Genomic DNA, 20,514 nt, shown 5'->3' on the forward strand with positions numbered 1-20,514 from the left:
CCAAACAAACTAGTCCCCAACTTAGGCATTGCAGTCACAACTTAATACAATTAAAACCTTCAATATGCAAAAGTCAAAGTGAAAAAAAAACTACAATGAGGTGCATAAATGAAACCAGTCCCTATAAATCCATCTAATGATTTAGAGGCGTTTTTAATACAAAAATAAATCATTGCCAAGTAGTTTTTCCTTGTAGATTTAAATATTTGTCAGGCGTTTTATTCTACAAAGTAGAGGCATTTCAAACATACACAATCGATATGTACACAATTTGTCGACCTGAGCTCTTGTAGGAGCTTTTATATTAAAAATTAATGCCATCACCTTAATGCATCAGTTCAATTAGCAGAATGCTAGCGGATCTTGAAACCTGAGAGATTTAAGTGCACAGGTGTATGAATGATCTCAAGAGTAAGGAGGGAAGGCATTATAAATCCTTTAAGCTTGACTTGTGTATTTTATTCAGCTTTTAAACAGATAAGTAGGCATTCAATAGTTCTGATCAAATCACTGTTATTATGTAAATGCACTTTTTTTGCACAAAACTCGTAACATTTGTTTATATACAGTGCCATCTAGTGGTGATGTCTAGTAAGTACAATTCTGAGCATCTGTGTTTTTCTTTTAGGGTCAGTGATGAGAAAGATGCTCGAGGATATCTGCAGGCTTTGGCCACTAAGATGACAGAGGAACTGGAAGGCCTAAAGAATGCCAGTTTGGGTGCACGTGCCACTGTAAGAACGTAATATACATAATGAGCGAAAAATGCAGTTTATAGGGAAAGTTCACCCCAAAATGAAAATTCTGTCATAATTAACCCATCTTTCACTTGTTTAAAACCTGTTTGATTGAAGCTAGTCTTTGGTCTGGTGAACACAAGAGGAGATATTTTAAAGAATGTTGGTACCTGGCATCAAAGTTTTTTTTTTTTTTTTTACCTACTATGGAAGTCAATAGGTGTTAGCAACTTCTTCAAACTTGTCTTCTTTTTGTGTTCAATAGAATAAGGAAACTCATAAAGGTTTAAAACTGACATGAGATAAACTAAATGATGATGTAATTTTTGTTTATGTTTCTCTACTATCACTTTAATAATATCAAAAGCAATCTTTTCAGACTTTCAATGGCGTTTATGTCAACATATCTCACTGTACAATGTGACCCAGCACGTTTAAACTTTTCTTCTGGTTTTCCAGGACATGCCATGGAAGGTGAGACGTCTGGCCAAACTGGATATGTCTGCCCGTCTGGAACTGCAGTCTGCACTGGATGCTGAGATTAAAGCCAAACAAACCATCCAGGATGAGCTCAACAAAGTCAAGGCATCCCATATGGCTACTGAGTGGTAAAACACACAGCTCTTCTTTAAAGTACAAGAGTTGGTAGATCTGAAAATTAGATACCAATTATCTACTTAATGTTCCAGAATCAGTTGCGGAAAATCCCAAATGGTGGTCAGCAGATATGGGTTTGATTTGAAAGGCCTAATTTTATGCAGAAAATATAATCTGCTTATGCACAAAATATTCGCCTTATTCTCCGCGTATTAGCGGACGCAGCCATTTGAATTATTTTGAATTCCAGTCTCATTCACTTCCATTCATTTTTAGACTTTAAAAACAGCTCGTTTTGCTGCTAGATGTTGCAAACTGATATTTTCTTCTTATATTATTGTACTTTGTCTGTATAGGCATCCTAGTCATTTCTCCCATGGCGACACAGAATCAGAAGTTCTAAAACAATCGCAAAAACGAGCGCACTTCTACACTGAAGTATAAAGTCGATAGGAGCAATATATTTATTTTGTGCTATACAGCGGGGGGAAATAAGTATTGAACACATTATCGTTTTCTCAGAAAACATATTTTTAAAGGTGCTGTTGACTGAAATTTACACTGGATATTGGTAACAACCAAATACAACCATATTTGCAAAAAATAAAAAATAAAACTAATTAGTTTGAAAATGAAGTTATGAGCAATAAAATGAAATGACACAGGGAAAAAGTATTGAACACATGAAGAAAGGGAGGTGTAGAAAGGCAGTGAAAGCCCAGACAGCAGCTGAAATCTCTCAGTAGTTCTTCAGCAACCCTCTGCCCTTCCTCATTGTAAATAAATATTATCTGCTTCAGTCCAACATCTACATTAGCAGGATGATGAAGATGAAACCAGGGTGGACATTTCAGCAAGACAATGATCCAAAACACAGCCAAGGAAACTCTCAAATGCTTTCAGAGAAAGAAAATCAAGCTGTAGAATGGCCCAGCCAATCACCTGACTTAAATCCAATATAAAATATGAATTAAAGATCAGATTTGATAGACGAGACCCACAGAACCATCAAGATTTTTAAACTCTGTTGAACACTTTGTTTTACAGTCTGTGAAAAACTCACACCTGAGCAATGCATGTCACTTTATTTTCCATATGCGAGGTGTTTTTAAGCTGCCATAACCAAAAAAGCCTTTTATATAGAGTATTAAATACATTACACACTGTCTCTCCGCTCCACCTATAGCTGGTGTGTGGTGAGCGCACTGCCGCTGTTGTCCTGTGGCTGCCTTCACATCATCATGCAAGTGGATGCTGCACACTGGTGGTGGTGTGGAGAGACAATAAATGCGCTATATAAATACACATTACTTTATAGTAGTTCAGTACTTCCATTAGTAAACTTTATCGAACAATCTTAAGTTTTAAAGACATTTTATAAATTTATTAAAACTGAATCTTTCATTAGTAATGTGTTGCTAAGAGCTCAATTTTGACAACCTTTAAGGTTATTTTTTTCAAGGTTTAGATTTTTTTTGAACCATCAGAATTTCAGATGATGTATAAATCTATTTAAAATGCTAAATTTAATTTTGTATATATTTAAAAGCTTATGAATAAAAACATGAACTTAATGAACATAATCATTAAAGTATACATATATATATATATATATATATATATATATATATATATATATATATATATATATATATATATATATATATATATATATACTCATTCATTGTACTTTTTGTTATTGTTTTTATCCCTGACAGTTCAAAAGAAACCAGCCTCATAATATTGTATAGAATGATCTTTTCCCATTCATGCATGTTTGCATTAGTTTTGCATTCATTTTTGAGTACATCTTCGTTTCTAAAGAAAAATACAAACAAACAAAAAAAAAAAAACATTGGATTTCTTTTAGAATCAGTTACACTCGTATTTCAAATTATTGAAAAGTTTCAATACCTTTGTTTCACCCATATTTTGTTACATTAATCAGGTCATCATATTGTGTTTGAATTTCTTCTACACAGCAAACTGGAGGAGTCGGAAAAGCAAAACCAGGACCTGCAGGCAGAGATCCAGAGGCTGAAACAAGAAACGGACAATCTGCGCATGTCTAAAGGTAAAAACCCAAACATTTGAAATCAGTTATGATAACAGAATATTATGTAGGGCTCAGTGGTTAGCACTGTTTCTTCACAGCAAGAAGGTTGCTGGTTCGAGTCCTGGCTAAGCTAGTTGCCGTTTTTTCCGTGTCGCGTTTGCATGTTCTGGGTGCTCCAGTTTCCCCCACAGTCCAAACACATGCTCTAAAGATGAATTGGATGATCTAAATTGGACGTAGTGTGTGAGTGCGTTTGTGAATGAGTGTGCATGGGTAAAATTTAGAGTAAAATTTTCCAGTAAAGGGTTGCGGCTGCAAGGGCATCTGCTGCATAAAACATATGCCAGAATAGTTGGCGGTTCATTCCGCTGTGGTGACCCGTGATAAATAAAGGACTAAGCCGAAGAAAAATGAATGAATGTTATGTAGATGTTATGTATGGTCATATGTGACGTGCGTTTCATATAATGTTTTTTTTCCAGGTGTCAAGCACCAAGACTCCCAGAATTCCTTCCTGGCATTCCTCAATGCTCCAACCTCAGCTCTGGATCAGTTTGATGTAAGTATTTAAAAAATGACTTTAAGAAGAAATGGCAGCAGAAGTGATCCTCGATTTTATATGAATTCCTTCTGTTTGAGTTTAATTTGTTGTTCAGACATTATTGATGGTTCTGCTTTCTCTATTTTCTTTAAATAGCTTTAAAGCGTGTTTTAAAAAACACATCCTCCATTATAACTTCAGGGCTTTAGAGACTTGAGATTTTGAATCCTTTTCTCTGTGTTCATGTATTATTTGCTCTCTTTTATTTCTTTATCTGTGTTTTTTTTGTCTGTGATGAAGCGCTCCACTGCCAGTGGGCCGGCTGGTAAAGGCAGACGTGTAAGCTCATTTTGTTGTGTTCTGGTGCTGTGGTTCATCTTTACCTCAATTGTGTGACTTTCATGCATGTGTGATCTATTACTGCATGGCATAAGTGACATATAAACACATCCCAAAGGGTCTTTCAAGTGCAATATTCTTATCAAGTTGGAGGGTCAATTTTGTCTGTAGAGAATTGACGCTTTTTGACGCTAATACATCTGTAACATTTTGTTCTGGTGACTGCAGTCTAACACATTTTGCTTTTATTTACTGTTTCTAAAACCATTGTGAAACAGACACGTGGCATTTGTGTTAATCTGTGCTTCTTTTTTGATTATTTTTGCTGCACACTTGGGTCTCATTTCAGTCAGGTGTCACTTACATGGTGTTTGGGTCTTTGGAAATGTTTTATTCTTGGCGGTATACTGCTAATGTGCATGATGTGTTTCTAAAGGGCCTGTTGGTAGGGCTGGACGGTATGACCAAAAATTTTTTCACGGTATGAGAAAGTTTATTCTACGGTAACAATATCTTTTACTATATATATATATATATATATATATATATATATATATATATATATATATATATATATATATATATATATATATATATATATATATATATATTATAGGCGGGCATAGATACATTTTTTAAAAATCTAGATGAATCTCACTGGCTCATTTGAATTCTGTCTAAGGCATTGACAATATTTGTGCTACCCAAATAATGACTAAATATAAGTTATTTGAGAACGGGTCTTTTAAGCGGTTTCTTACTTATTAGACCAGAGGCTCATCTCTGGTAGGGTTGGGCGATGTTGACCATTTTGGCATCGTATGATGTCTAATGTGAAACATCCCGATGGATGATGTCATCGTCGTCGTAGGCAGGGGGTGGGGGTGGTTATTTAATATTAAATAATTTATGACTGTTACGTAGCGGATGCACCTCGCTACGCACATAAGATTAAGGATGACTGCTATTAAAAGAGTTCACCTGGAGTCCCCGTTCCTGTTCCCCAAGCACACACACAGGCCAAGTTGTCAAAAGGGGTAATAGATTAATTAAACAAAAAGATCAATATCAGAATCAGGGAACAAAAAGACCAAAACAACAAACAAAACAAGCTACGCTACCTAATATTAAACTTCTTACCTATACCAAAAATAAAGTTCCATAAATAAAGCATACAATTCTACCCTCCATAACTAACCACAAAACAGGAGAAAACTGGACAAAAGAAAAGGGCCTTCCCTTTGATCATTCAGCATTAAGGTAAACATTAGCCACAGCTAACACATGATACCGTCCTAATGGCGTATTTAACAGAGTATCTCACCAGATGACTTTGAAACGGGGTTGTAGAAAGGCATTAAACAATCAGCCACCGCTAATGCAGGTTACCGTCCTATTACCGTATTTAACAGAGTATCTCACCAGATGACTTTGAAACAGGGTTGTAGAAAGGCATTAAACAATCAGCCACCGCTAATGCAGGTTACCGTCCTATTACCATATTTAACAGAGTATCTCACCAGATTACTTTGGAAAAAGGTTTCAGACAGTAAGATCACTGCCACACACAGAACTCAGAGCGAACTGCTCAGACACACAATAGCAAGGGGAAACAGGAAGAGAACTTGATGAGGAGCGTCAACGCCGTGCCTTTATAGCTGGCGCCGCCCCTCTCACAGCTGCACCTGATCTCCGCTCATGTGGAGAGAGAGAAAGAGACAGATAATGGAGGAAACAACACACAGGAACAATACACACTAGCATTGTCAAAAATAATGTTACTCAATATGTAACAATGACGAATTAATTAATTGTTGCCTACCGTTTTCACTACCTGACCCACATGGTCTTTGCTTTACCCATAACCAAACCATAAATAAATAAAGTTACACACAAATGACCACCTGTCAAACACTTTTTTTCAGTGGGACTCTGGCATGAATAGGCAGTGATCTGTGTCGTTCTAATGGCTTTTCCCATAGCTGGTGGAGGAGACAAGAGTTCGGTTGGAGTTCACTGTGGTGCATTCATTTTCATTCTTTTCGCTGCAAAATCCTCACCGTGTGCGCGGATTTAAGAGACAATTATGCAGAATGCATCTTTGCACCTAAAAACGCCAAACGCAGCACTCAGGAACAGATTAAAACAGTTGTTATGTGAACTTGCTGAAATAAAAAGCCTACAATGCTTGCCCTGCCTTTGTGCTCTTCTTCTTGGCCCTCTGCTCTAACTGAACACGAATGATTGGTTAATATCAGCTGTCAATCACTTAGTCAAAGCCTTCTGCCTTCAGATTACAGTAGCTGCAACCTTGAAAATGTGAAGCGCTGAAGATGAGAGAATGAAAATAACATTGACAGATTTACCTAAAGTTACTAATAATGGCATATCTTATTAGTGATCTTGTGCTGAATGTTAATCCTCCATTTACACTTTTCAAAGAGTTGATAAAAGACTTCCAGTATTATGTTAAGTCCGCTATGAAAATGACTAAAGCCATTGACTGTAAAGTCTGTGGGATGGAGTTTGCAGGTAACAGTGTTTGCCACTGAATCTACACATTTTAAGTGCGAGAGGTGCTGTATAATCCTTTATTTAATCCTTACGATGCTGTCAGGCGTGCAAGCAGCAGCTATATGTAAAATTTAACACAGCTCATGAAAAGACCATTATTGCTATTAAGATGACATGCAAACGATAAGTTATATATCAATATAAATGATGGATCGCAATGCTGGCTCAGCATCGTAAAGCTTGTTGATCATTGGCGATGGCGATAGCGTGTAAAAAGTTTTACTTACTTTTCCCCTACTCAAAGAAACTTTCATTTTGCTAGTTTGTGGCGCTCAAGTGACCAAGATGTAACCGAGAGAATACGGTAATTTTTTTAAATGAAAGATTTTTTAAAATAAAAGATAACTTCAGATAATAAATAAAACGAAAATAATCAATGATTTCTAATGCGTCTCGGTACTAATTGATCCACAAACCCCCACCCCGGGGGTTGGGGACCACTGAATTACGTGATCACTTTTTGTTGAAAATATAAAGCAATAGTGTTTTGGCCATGCCCACTTATTTAAATTTCGCAGTATACATGGAATAAAAAATTGTTTTACGGTACACATTTCATTCCGCTGTAATGATATTTACCTTCATACCACCCAGCCCTACCTGCTGCTTGACATTTCACAGGCATGTCTTTTGTTTCCGGGAGATATGTTTTCCATTGGCTGCTAATGGTACAGCTAGAAACATTTTCTGTATTTAATCTTCTCATTAGATTGATTCCATTGATAACTTCAGCCTCTCCAACACACCGTCACGGGAGGAAGATGGAAGATCCCAGGCGACGTCCCACTCTCGCTCGCCCTCTACCACTAGCGACGTGGAGTCTCATGAGGTGACTTCACAATTCTGTTTCCTTCAATCAACAGTAAAACTTTATCGCCATTTTGGATTTAATTTAAAAGGGGACCTATTTTGCAAAAATTGCTTTTATAAGGGGTCTGGATACAGTTGTGTGGCAACAGTCTGTGAATATAACCAGCCTTTAATGGTAAAAATGTATTTATTGTATTTTTTATAATCACCCTTTGGTTGACATTCTCCCTTTGTATCGGTCATCAGAGGTGGAAAGCCCCGTTCATTAGTGACCTCTCCCTCATTGACATACAACGTTAGTCTTATTTTTGAATCTGCTACTATACTGACACAGGCATTTGAAGCTCCGCCCCTTTAAAAAAATACAAACAAGCAATCTCATTTGAATTTAAAGGGACAGTCACCAAAATTTCACAATTAGCCTAAAAAGCAAAAGCCTAACTGGGGCAATTTCCAAGAGTTATAAAACATTGTTTGTGGGATATTTTGAGCTGAAACTTCACATGTACAATTTAGGGACCTTTTTCAATATCTAAAATTCTTAAATCAAGAAATGCAATTCATAGACAAGCAATGTTGGCATGTTGTCACTAATAGTTTTGTCTGTTTTTCCAGCAGGTAGATCAGCCACAGCGAGGTGCACAAACTCCTGTACGATCAGGATACAGTAGCTCCGCTCACAGCATACCTAAAGTACTTTTTTTAACTCATTAATTTTCTTCCTATTCTTTTAATTGTTATTTTTGGTAAAAAATGGTTCTTTGAATGTTAATTGACGTCATGGAACCAACCATCTCAATATATAACATTCATTTGTACAGTTGAAGTCAGAATTATTCGCCCTCCTGTTAATTTTTCCCCCAAATATTTCCCAAATGAAGTTTAACAGAGCAAGTAATTTTTCACAATGTTTTAATAATAATAATATATTTTATTTATAACACGCTTTTCTAAAAACACATAAAAGGGGGGCTAATAATTCTGCATGATTTCATGTATTTACTAGTATTCTGAATTGCTCTTTTTAGCCAAAAGCCCATCAGTTTGTGGTGAAGACCTTCAACACACCTACTAAATGTAACCAGTGTACGTCTCTGATGGTGGGGATCATTCGTCAGGGCTGCACGTGTGAAGGTGAGACAGGTCATTTACGCTGAAACTGATGCCGTTGTAAAAATGGTAACTAGTATTTAGATTGGCATTCACTTTTTTCTCTTCTTGCAGTCTGTAACTTCTCCTGTCATGTGACGTGTGCGGATAAAGCTCCCGCTGTGTGCCCGATCCCACCAGATCAAACCAAAGGACCGCTCGGCATCGACCCTCAGAAGGGCATCGGCACAGCATATGAGGGCCACGTAAAGGTTAGACACTTCAGTTTAAATTACCATGAACAATTTGTGATCAAAATGAACTATTAGCACAATTAGTCATTATAGCGTGAGATTAATGGTTTTGTAGCTATATTGTTTAAATAGTAGGAATTAAATGAAAGCTTTCTTAAAATTACTAGTTCAGGAATTTTAAAATAAAATAGCCTGTCACTAAATGTAATATTCCAACATTTCAATGTAATGTTTTTCAATTTAATTTAATTTGATTTGATTTAATTAAATTGATCTGCTTCAAAAGTACAAGACACAACAAACACTGTCATCAAATGCATGTAAACAGCCGGGATTCACATCGGAAGCGTGTGTGAAGCACGTAGGAATGGTTTTCTGAAATGCATTTAATTTGCATTTAATTTAATTCACTTCAGAATCTCTGTTATTAGAAATGTTTACTTAGAAAAAAATAATATTCTACCGAATGTAGTATTTCTAAAATTCTATAATATAATTTAATATAATATCAGGGGCAGACTTAGGCATGGGCAATATGGGTGATTACCCAGGGCGGCATATTGCTGGGGGCGGCACGAGGAAACAACATTTGAAGTGCACCAATATTTACTTTATGCAGGTGTATTCATTTAGAGTGGTAATCTCAGAATAAAGACGTTTGCAGCCATTCACATTTGGCGTCTTTTGCACGCGCAAGTTTGTTATTCTTTATGTGCAGTCGAAACAATGCTGGTGAATGCAAACTGACGCATGTGCCCGGAAAAACATTCCTGCGTGCTTCACACACGCTCCCGGTGTGTGAACGTGCACTGATTAGATATAACACCAGATCATGTCATTCACCAGTTAGAAAACTCTATGAAGACACGCACTTTATCAAGCGTAGTTGTGGATAGGCCAACGGGTGCAGGATTACATCTCCCCAAAACTGTCACAGGCTGTCACTGTTCAAAGTTGAACGAATGTGTGAATATAAATCAAACTTCACCTCAGTAAAGCTGGTTAGGCGGAAGAGCACATTTACTTATGTGTTGTTATTAAACTAAATAAAAATTTGATCATAATAAAGCAGTGCTAAAAACAGAAATATCCTGAAAACAGAAATATTACACTTACGCTTGCGTTGCCAAGACAATAAGTGACTTTTAATTTTCAGTTGTGCTTGCTGATCTTCCTACATCGCTTATTTTCAGCTTCTTTTTCACTTGAACAACTAAACGTATCTCAGGTCTATTTAACCGTCTATATTATCGATGCTGTAAAAGGTTCTCCATGAACTTGAAAATAGCCAATCATTTGCCGGACGGTTTCAGTGGCTGAACAACACTACTGTGCAAATAAACCCATTCATAAACAACAACACAATCTACATGGCTATAATAGTTTTATAGCATACCTCTCTAAAAGTAATACTTCAGCCGTTGTGTCATCCTTCAGATCGATTTTTTGAACTGCATAATATCATTACCCTCCAGCATGCAAAAGTAATATGATATTGATTCAGGGTTTGGAAAAGTTTTGGTTCTGCATTTTTGGCCGAAGCTCTTTCAGAAACAATCTTTCTTTTCATGCATGCAAGGCCACGCTGGTCTTTCAGAAAGAAGCTCAGGTTGATGCAGAGTTTGCGGAAGAGCACAACAAAAAAAAAATTCTGAAGACAATCACCTACTGCACCTTCTATAACAACAGATAATTCTATAAAACATGTTGTTTTGTATTTTATAGAATTGTCTTTAATATTCATGCAAAAGATTTTGTAAGTGATTTTAGCATATCAGTCCAGTTGTGTCTTTATATTGTTTTCCAGTTACTTTTAGGATTGATTTTTGTTATTTATTTGGATTAATATTTGTATAATATTAATAATAGTAATAATAATTATAATTATTATTATTATTATTATTATTATTATTATTATTATTATTTAATTTATTTATAATAAATATAAATCAACTGTTATATTTATTGAAAATAAACAAATATATTTATATTTATTTATAATAAATATTTAAAATATATATTTTTGGAAAGTGGGGTGTGCTTTTGAGGGGGGAAGTGTGGGGGGTACTGCCCTAGTAGAGCTTCTAGCAACGCCCCTGTAAAATATAATATAATATAATAATGTATAATATAATATGATGTAATATAATATATTATAATAATAATAATCTATAATATAATATGATATAATATAATGTAATATAATATAATATTATCATTTATAACATAATATAATATAATGTGATTTGTGTAAAGAAGTACATAAAAATCCCTTTTAATAATAATTTTAATTCTAACATTTAACAAGTTGTCTGTCGCACAAGGAAATATTGCCAAATCAAAATAAAATAAAACTTCTCCAAACAAGCAAATAACAAATTGTAATTCTGAATGTCCAACTGTTATCTTTCAGGTGCCCAAACCTTTAGGCGTGAAAAAGGGATGGCAGAGGGCCATTGCTGTGGTCTGTGACTTCAAACTCTTTTTATATGATCTCCCAGAAGGCAAAGCTGCTCAGCCTGGTGTCGTGGTGAACCAGGTCATTGACATGAGGTCAGTGAGGCCTTCAAAACACTCATCTCAGCCTGTCTTTACTGTTAGCGGCATCTAAGCCTTTCTATCCGTTTGGTTTCAGGGATGAGGAATTTTCTGTTAGCCCTGTTTTGGCGTCAGATGTCATTCATGCAAACAGGAAGGATATTCCCTGTATCTTCAGAGTAAGTTGAACATGAGCATACTTACCTATAGATTCATATCAAAGGCATATTTCACCTAAAATTGGAAATTATATCATTATGTTTTCACCCTTTACTTGTTCTAAACCTGTTTGACTTTCTTTCTGCTGTTGAACACAAAGGAAGATTTGTAAAATCTAAAGAAATCAGAAGAAGTTTTCTGAAGAAATCTGAAAACCTGTAACCATTGACTTCCATAGTATTTATTATTTCTACTATGGAAGTTGTGCTGGATGTCTTCATTTAATACCCTAATTAAATAAATGACCAGGATCCTCTCTTCACCATATTTCCTAGTAAGAGTTTTGTTTAGAGCTTTTGTGCAGTAGTTTCTTCCGAGGAATAATTTGATTTATACCTTACCACAAGTTTTCTTGATGGGCTCTGCCAAAGAAGCAACTGTCCACTCCAGGAAGAAGATTAATAAAAATAAACTTTTATTAATACAATAAATCCAGTAAAAAAAGATGAATAAAATAAATACAAGATCATTTACCCTATTCTACGATGAGAATAAGGAGCTTGAGACAATATATATAACGCTTCAATATAATTTTTTTGTGAAAATATTTTTCTTTCGAAAAAAAAAAGACTTATTTTGTGGTAGTGATTCCCAGAAATTTGCGTACAATTTTGCGATTAAAAAAAATAATAATAAAAAAAAAAATATATATATATATATATATATATATATATGATTATCAGAATAGCATTTCTTAGAATTACTGTCATTCAACCATCCAGGCACCACAAAGTCAATAGTTAAATGTTTCCAGATTTCTTCCATATATCTTTTTTAGTGTTAAACATATACTAGAAAGAAACAGTTTGGAACCACTCGACGGAGCAAATTTTCAGCTTTTGGTGAACTATTCCTTTTTACCATTAGCTTTTGTGTTGTAAGTTAAGAATAATCGAGTCAAACTTGTGATGGACTTTGAAACTGCTCTGCTTTTGTTCTCCTGCAGGTGACAGCATCACAGCTCTGCTCCTCCACCAATAAAAAATGCTCCATTTTGATCCTGGCCGACAGCGATCAGGAAAGAACAAAGTGGGTCGGCCTTTTGAAGGAGCTGCACCGGCTCTTGAAGAAAAGCAAACTGAAAGAACGCTTTGTTTACGTCCCTAAAGAAGCATATGACTGCGCACTGCCTCTCATCAAAACCACACAGTCTGCTGCTATTATAGGTACAGTCCAACACTTCTCCTAATGTCCTAATCAAAAAGTTTTTATGTAAATATCACCTATATAAAAGATCTTATATAAGATCAGAGAACCTCGCTATATAAATAAGTGTCTTAATTGCATTTTGTTGGATCTTTGTTTTAGTTTTTGTTAGTGATCTGGATATACAAATATGTTTTCATAATATTGTGACTAGTATTATATATATATATATATATATATATATATATATATATATATATATATATATATATATATATATATATATATAATATTTATTCATTCATTCATTCATTTTCTTGTCGGCTTAGTCGCTTTATTAATCCGGGGTCGCTACAGCGGAATGAACCGCCAACTTATCCAGCACATTTTATACGCAGCGGATGCCCTTATATATATATTAGGGATGCAACAATACAGTCAGCTTATGGTTCAATACATACCTCGGTTTTAAACACAGTTTTCAGTTCGGTTCTGATGGCTTGATACACAAGTGTTTTCTTATATGCTTAGGCAATAGGAACAGTAAGAGGCTAAGGAGAAAACAATGAAAATTATTTATTGCAATATTTATTTTACTTAAAAGCCAGCAAAAATACACTAGTTCCTAGTTTATTGTATAAAAAAATAACAATAAAAATCTCAAAGCTGCTTGTAGCCCATGTACAAACTGGGGAAAGACATACATTCCTACATTTTGAAAATTTATCACGTGAATTTTGTAAACATAAATTGACCATTTCAGATAAATCTATATATCAGTAAACGTTAATAAACCATCTTAATTAAACTTAACGCTGCCTTTGTTATTTTTATGTGTCTTTGGGAACCAGTTGGGTATGTTTGCTGAAAGGATTCAGCAAGGAATTGATGTTTTTTGGAGGACAATATTACCTTCTCTGCTATCCTGCCTTCAGACAGTGATACTGCTAGGTGATAGCGCTGCAGATGTCTAGTCATGTTGGAAGTGTTTGCATTTGACTAGGCTATACATGTAATCAAAATGTCCCCACACCGTGGATTTGAAAGACACCGGCGTTTTCTCATACTGTTGCCTCACTTCGCCACTCGCCATGTTAAAGTGTAGAATGATGGTTCAGCGCCCCCTAACTTTAGAGCAAAGTGATTGAATATTTACTCGTGGCGAGGCGTTTCCTCATCTTAGCTCGTAGACTTACAGGCACACACAAACAGTCAATTCAGAGAGAAAAAAAATGCACATAAATTATCTAAATGTAAAACCGGAAAAAACGCAATTCACAAGCGTCCGCTGCAATTCATCCACTGCGTAAAACATACGCTGGAATAGTTGGCGGTGCATTCCACTGTGGCGATCCCTGATAAATAAGGGGCTAAGCCGAGAGAAAATGAATGAATGAATATTATATTCATGTACTTCAAAGAAGCACAAAAAAAATCCTCTTTAATAAAATAACAATAGAAGAACTTGCACTAGTTTGCACTAGTTCAGCTCAATCAGCTCTGCTTTATCAAACTCTGCTTTCTGCTTATATTAACTTCACTCATGTTTATCCGCAGATCATGAGAGGATTGCTCTGGGAAACGAGGAGGGGTTATACGTTATTCATGTTACCAAAGATGGTAAGTTTTATTAAAAGCTTAATCTGTGTTTACTGTATTTATCTATTGCATTTATAATGTCTCACTACATCATTTTTTGCTAATACCAGAGTTCTTATGATTGCTGGAAATCTGTGAACATACTTGTATGTTAATCTAGTGTTTTCAAGGTTCGGAAAGTGCTTGAAAATGTAGTTGTGTTGCTTTCATACTAATTTCTGACTAAGTAGGTAATCATAATGAACAATTTAAATTAAATATAATTGCTTTGCATAAAATTAGCAACTCGTATTAGTATGATCTGACTGTTTTAACAAATGTAAAATCTTAGTATATTACATTTAATAGAGTAAATGACAGTAATTCAATGTTGGGGCAAACATGCCATTAAAATAATCCCTTAAGACACTACACTATACTATGCTATCTGTAGCATTACAGTGTGTGCAGGGGTGGATTTTGGCCCAATACCAATTCTATTTTTTCCTTCCCCTTGGCCCTTGAAACCGAGTGTGAAGGGGAAGGGCTTCAAAATGTACCCCTAAGAAATGGTACAGCACTACAACACCTGCACACGTCATCATGTCATCGCGATCTCCTGCTTCATATGAGATCAGACGATCACCACTGTTGTGGTGATTGCAGTTGTGTTATTTATGTTCAAGAAAACACTGAAGGCAATTATTGTGTTATCATTATGATCTAATGTGGCAAAAAGATCATAACAGTACTGTGCATTTACACAGTGGCCATATTCATCTATGTAAGCACACAAAAACAACATTAACATTATAGCAGACACTGTAAAAAGCTCATTAAAGAGAATTTAACTAAAGAGAATTGGGGCACCCCTACTCCTTTAAGTGAACACGAAAAACGAGGGGTAGGGGTAAGGGGATTTTGTAGAATTAGGATTGGGCCACTCTCTCTTCCGCTTCATTTCCTGTCAAATCTTAAATAAATAATAAATATAACCTTAAAAATACCCCAAACTCCTAAATCTGTTCATTTAGAGGAGTTTAATTGTAAATAAAACGGTTATATTGGGAATATCAGTTATATTGAAACAGGAATATTGGGGTAAAGGGTAATTATTAATGATAGAATACATGGCACACATTAAAATAAAGTTGGAAATAAAACAGTTTAACCTATTCAAATGAATGACGTGATATACAGAGATTAAATCAAGTTATCAAATCTCCTTCACTTTTTATTCACTGTATAATTTAAATCTTGATTGAAGTTGCTATTGTTATTTACATGTACCACTTTACTATAGGCACCAACTCTTGCTAACAGGAGAATTATTATGCGTATTACCTTACTGTTATTTACTATAATACTATTATTACTAAGATATTGCCTGTTTATTGGGACTTATAAAGTACATATTCTGATTTGGGGGCCCTAAGCAATTCCAGCCACGGGACCCCGCAGTCCTAGAGTAATGTGCACTCTTCGTATTTGTATTTATTTATTTACTTTTTCTTATATCACTCAGTCTCGCTTTCTAAATTTTTATCTTAACACAATCGCTCTTAAAAGATTTGTTTGCTTAAAATAAATTCACAACTAAAAATGATCAATACACTATTGGGTTTTTAAAACTAAATTTTCATCTGATTTGACTGCTGGACTGATCTATGACATTTGCATGGATGTAATAATTAGGGTAAAATTAAATTTGTTAGACCCTCATCATACAAAATATGATAGAAAATGACACTGTATATAATTTGCAGAAACTTCTAGGTATTTATTGTGGGCCCCAGATTTCCTAGGGGCCCTAATCGGCTGCTTACCTTGCTTTTTGGTAAAAACCGGCCCTGATTTAGTATATATGTAAATATATAATTTGCCACTCTTGTAAAATGCTGGAATAGTTTGAAAATGCATCTGGAGGGTGTTTGAAAGTGCTTAAATTGTAAAAATGTGCAATAACCCTTTAATACAAAGCCTCTCATAGTTTACATTTTCTTCTTTGAAGAATGGATCATAGTAGGGGACAACAAAGGGGTCCATCAAATCGAACTGATACCATTGAAACAGTTGATGAAATGGCCACGTGTGATTGTTCCCACTGACAACCCTGTTATCAGTTATTAGAAAATAGTTATTAAAACTATTATGTTTAGAAATGCGTCTGACTGTTTAACCTTTAATATTATTAAATTCTACGTCTAATAGAGTAAATGACAGTAATTCAGTGCTATATGCTATACTATGTTATACTATACTGTTCTATACTATACTGTGCTATGTTATACTATACAATGCTATACTGTACTATACTATGCTACGTTATGCTATACTATACTATGCTATGTTATACTATACTGTTATACTACGCTATACTATGCTATACTATACTATCTTATACTATACTGTTATACTACGCTATACTATGCTATACTATACTATCTTATACTATACTGTTATACTACGCTATACTATGCTATACTATACTATCTTATACTATACTGTTATACTACGCTATACTATACTATGTTATACTATACTATCCTATGCTGTATTATGCTATACTATATTATACTATACCATACTACGCTATACCATAATATGCTATGCTATGTTATACTATACTATACTGTACCAGAGGTTCTCAATCTTGGTCCTGGAGGTCCGGTGTCATGCAGATTCAGCCAGACATACCTGGGCTTACCAGGCTTTCTTGAAACATCCTTGCATGTGTGTTGGGGCAAGTTGGAGCTAAAATCTGCAGGACACCAGACCTTCAGGACCGAGTTTGAGAACCCCTGTACTATACTATATTATACTATACTATACTATACTGCCACAGAATACTATAACATCTGATATTATGTGAATATGGATGTAAATATGCCACACTTGTAAAATTGGAAAATGCATCTGGAAAGTGTTTGAGAAGTGCTTAAATTTAAAAAAGTATAATAACCCAGTAATACAAAGCCTCTCATTGTTTACATTTTCCTTTTTGCAGAAATTATCAAAGTAGGGGACAACAAAAAGGTTCATCAAATCGAACTGATCCCATCAGAGCAGTTGATTGCTGTGATATCCGGCCGAAATGGCCACGTGCGCTTATACCCAATGACGGCACTGGATGATCGCGATGTCGAATCCTACAAGATAGCCGAAACCAAAGGCTGCCAAACTCTCCTTTCTGGCACAATTAGACACGGATCTCTCACCTGTCTCTTTGTGGCCATGAAGAAACCCGACAAGGTGATCGTCTACGAGCTCAACAAAAGCAAAGCGCGTCATCGGAAGCTGCGGGAAATCCTGGTCCCGGGAAGCGTGCAGTGGATGGGGCTCCAGGGCGAGAAGCTTTGCGTTGGTTTTCAGTCTGGGTTTTTGCGCTACAGTCTTCAGGGCGATGGAGGCACCAGCAGCCTCCTCCATCCTGATGATCACACGCTGGGCTTCATTGAGCAGCTCGGGCTTGACGCTCTGTGTGCTGTGGAGATCTCCAGTAAAGAGCTGCTCTTGTGTTTTAGCAGTATAGGCATATATGTGGACTATCAAGGCAGACGGTCACGACAGCAGGAGCTGATGTGGCCGGCGACACCAACTGCATGTCGTAAGTGATGTTTTTGCTGTTTTGTGTGTGTGTATACAGTTAAAAACAAGATTATTAGCCCTTCTATATCGATGTGGAATTTTTCAAGCTTTTTTATTATGTATATATTTTTAATAATACATTTTTATATAACTTGCCTATTAGGGGTGTAACAGGTCACAAATCTAACCCTTCAGATGACATTAGGGTTTTTTAGTCACAAATCGGACCATTTTTCAGATCAGCCAAAAAGGGGAGTAGACAAATGTAATTTACTTTCCATTTATTATTTTGATTTAACAAACAGAATTTAGAAACTGTAATTCAATAAAAAATAAAATGATAAATTAATCAGCTGAATAAAAATAAATTGTAAAATATTCTGTACTGTTGCCGACAAATTAAAACATTATAATTTGTACAACCTATATTTATATTTAGTCTCATTTTCATAAATGATTCAGTTATTTACTCATTGAACTTCATGTTTCATTGCTAGATGTGTCATTTTTAAAGAATTATTCAGTGGCATAATTTTGATGGCTGGTTGTCGCCACCTATTGGTTAAATTATGTAATTGCTGCCTACAACTTTGTGGTTTGAGAGTCAAGTTAAATGCATTTGGTGATGATTTTAATCTTTACCATAAACATCAGTGGTTGTATCTTAACTATAAACTCTTATCCCAGTACTTCTGTGCTATTTTACAGTTTTGTAACTTTTTCAAATTAATAAATAACTTTTTGCAGGGTTTTTTTAAACAGCTTTGAATGCAGAAATTCAAAGGATCAATAAACATATGCAAATCACCATCATTTATAATTTATGTTGCGTGGATCCCGATCTTTTAATGATTAATCGTGCAGCTCACATTAAATGTATTTATGCAGGCTAAACAAGCAGGGGCAGAAAATACTTTTAATAACCCAAGAAACCCACAAAACCCTGAATAACCTACCACAACTACTTCCGGTATTGTATTTTACAGGAAAGCCTAAAAACTTTCATATATGTGATTTGAATGACATTAGGAAGATCTCTCTGCGATAGTTACAAATTTAGGATTAATCTGCATAAAAATATATAAATTAGCCTAATCCGTGGGTCACGTGTGTTCTGAACCATGGGTTGTGATCCGTGCAAATCACGGATCAACCGTGATCCATTACACCCCTAATATATATATATATATATATATATATATATATATATATATATATATATATATATATATATATATATATATATTTACAAATACATTTTTATATACATCTTATATATACATAAAACCGTTTCAAAGGCAATATTTTTAGCCCCCTTAAGCAATTTTTTTACTTAAGCTGTGTTTTGTCTAGGTTTTTTTCCAGCTGTGGCAACAGGCCTTTTTTTACACAGATCTACCAACTTCCTGTGGCGGTTTTTTAATGACAAATGTCGTAAGCGGAGTATTACAAGTCGAGATCGCATTTATGTAATAGCCTACAGCAGAGGTTTTCAAAGTGTGAGGCGCGCCTCCCCTGGGGGGCACCAGAGCATGTCAGGGGAGGCGCGGGAAAAAATATATTATAATAAAAATATAATTATGAAGTTTAATTATTATATGTATTTTTATTATATTTAAACGTTTTAATTAAACAAAGCAAAAAAAAAATAATACGTCAAATATTAGAAAACCTTTTTTACCCAGAAGGCCATAGCTGTGAATTCGCTTCTGTTTGGCAAGCCCGCCAATACAGGTATATGCCTGCTAATACAATGGGTCGGTTTCTGAGACCCCCCCCCCCTCTTCCCCCCGATTCAAAGCTGTAATGAAGTTCAAGGCCCTTTGGCCGCCGGGAAGAAGGAGGCGGTGAACCGACGCAGTTTTAAAATGATTTATTAATAACAGTGACGACAGCTCCTCATGGAGGCTGCCGTCTAAACCAAAACAAACGGACGGCAGCTCCTCACGGAGACTGCCGTCAAACTGAAAGCAAAAGTAAAACATGTCTGGGCCTGGTCCTCTCTCAGCTTCCTCTGCCCACGTTCCTCCTTTTATGATCCAGAACTCCTTCCGTGGGATCCGAGGCAGGTGCGCACCGCAGGTGTATCCACTTACGCGGTGGCCTCACTCCGTTCCCACGGCTCTCGGCCACGCCCCCTCGCCACAAAAGCCTTCAAGTTCAGGGCTTAAACCCAAAAGACGACGATATGATGATCAGTATTTGAGTTTAGGATTTACGTGGACAGGACCAGCTGATGAACCACGACCTTTATGTGTGGTTTGTCAAGATATTTTGGCTAATGACAGCATGAGACCCACTAAACTTTGACTGTTTTGACTGGGATGGACAGTTCTTGGATCTGTTCTATTCATATTGAACCATCATCCTAGTTTCAAAAACGTTATATTAAAATACTTGTTATTATTATTTTTTTTAAATAATTGCACTTTCATGCAAATGATGATA

General features: G+C 35.6%; 1 protein-coding gene and 1 long non-coding RNA gene across 28 annotated transcripts in view; one reads left to right on the forward strand and one right to left on the reverse strand.

The window, feature by feature from the left end:
* Positions 1 to 20,514, forward strand: part of cdc42bpaa (CDC42 binding protein kinase alpha (DMPK-like) a) — a 165,583-nt gene that overhangs the window by 114,681 nt on the left and 30,388 nt on the right. For 8 of the 27 annotated variants that reach the window (XM_087289731.1, XM_087289736.1, XM_087289744.1 and 5 more), the window contains 14 exons: positions 629 to 734; positions 1,197 to 1,345; positions 3,317 to 3,408; positions 3,873 to 3,949; positions 4,232 to 4,270; positions 7,554 to 7,673; positions 8,270 to 8,347; positions 8,683 to 8,788; positions 8,879 to 9,015; positions 11,411 to 11,550; positions 11,633 to 11,714; positions 12,701 to 12,920; positions 14,458 to 14,520; positions 17,486 to 18,085. In XM_087289731.1, the coding sequence (XP_087145857.1) occupies positions 629 to 734; positions 1,197 to 1,345; positions 3,317 to 3,408; positions 3,873 to 3,949; positions 4,232 to 4,270; positions 7,554 to 7,673; positions 8,270 to 8,347; positions 8,683 to 8,788; positions 8,879 to 9,015; positions 11,411 to 11,550; positions 11,633 to 11,714; positions 12,701 to 12,920; positions 14,458 to 14,520; positions 17,486 to 18,085 (2,009 nt within the window). The remainder of the gene's footprint in view (positions 1 to 628; positions 735 to 1,196; positions 1,346 to 3,316; positions 3,409 to 3,872; positions 3,950 to 4,231; positions 4,271 to 7,553; positions 7,674 to 8,269; positions 8,348 to 8,682; positions 8,789 to 8,878; positions 9,016 to 11,410; positions 11,551 to 11,632; positions 11,715 to 12,700; positions 12,921 to 14,457; positions 14,521 to 17,485; positions 18,086 to 20,514) is intronic. The other 19 variants (XM_087289733.1, XM_087289740.1, XM_087289747.1 and 16 more) reach the window with 3 other exon arrangements.
* On the reverse strand, positions 6,095 to 8,610 carry LOC147839921 (uncharacterized). Its single transcript, XR_015513059.1, has 2 exons — positions 7,068 to 8,610; positions 6,095 to 7,023 (listed from the first exon to the last, which is right to left on the reverse strand). It is a non-coding gene; the product is annotated as an uncharacterized LOC147839921 (long non-coding RNA).

This window comes from Danio rerio, chromosome 17 (assembly GCF_052040795.2).
Source record: "Danio rerio strain M-AB ecotype USA chromosome 17, GRCz13ab, whole genome shotgun sequence".
NCBI lineage: Eukaryota > Metazoa > Chordata > Actinopteri > Cypriniformes > Danionidae > Danio > Danio rerio.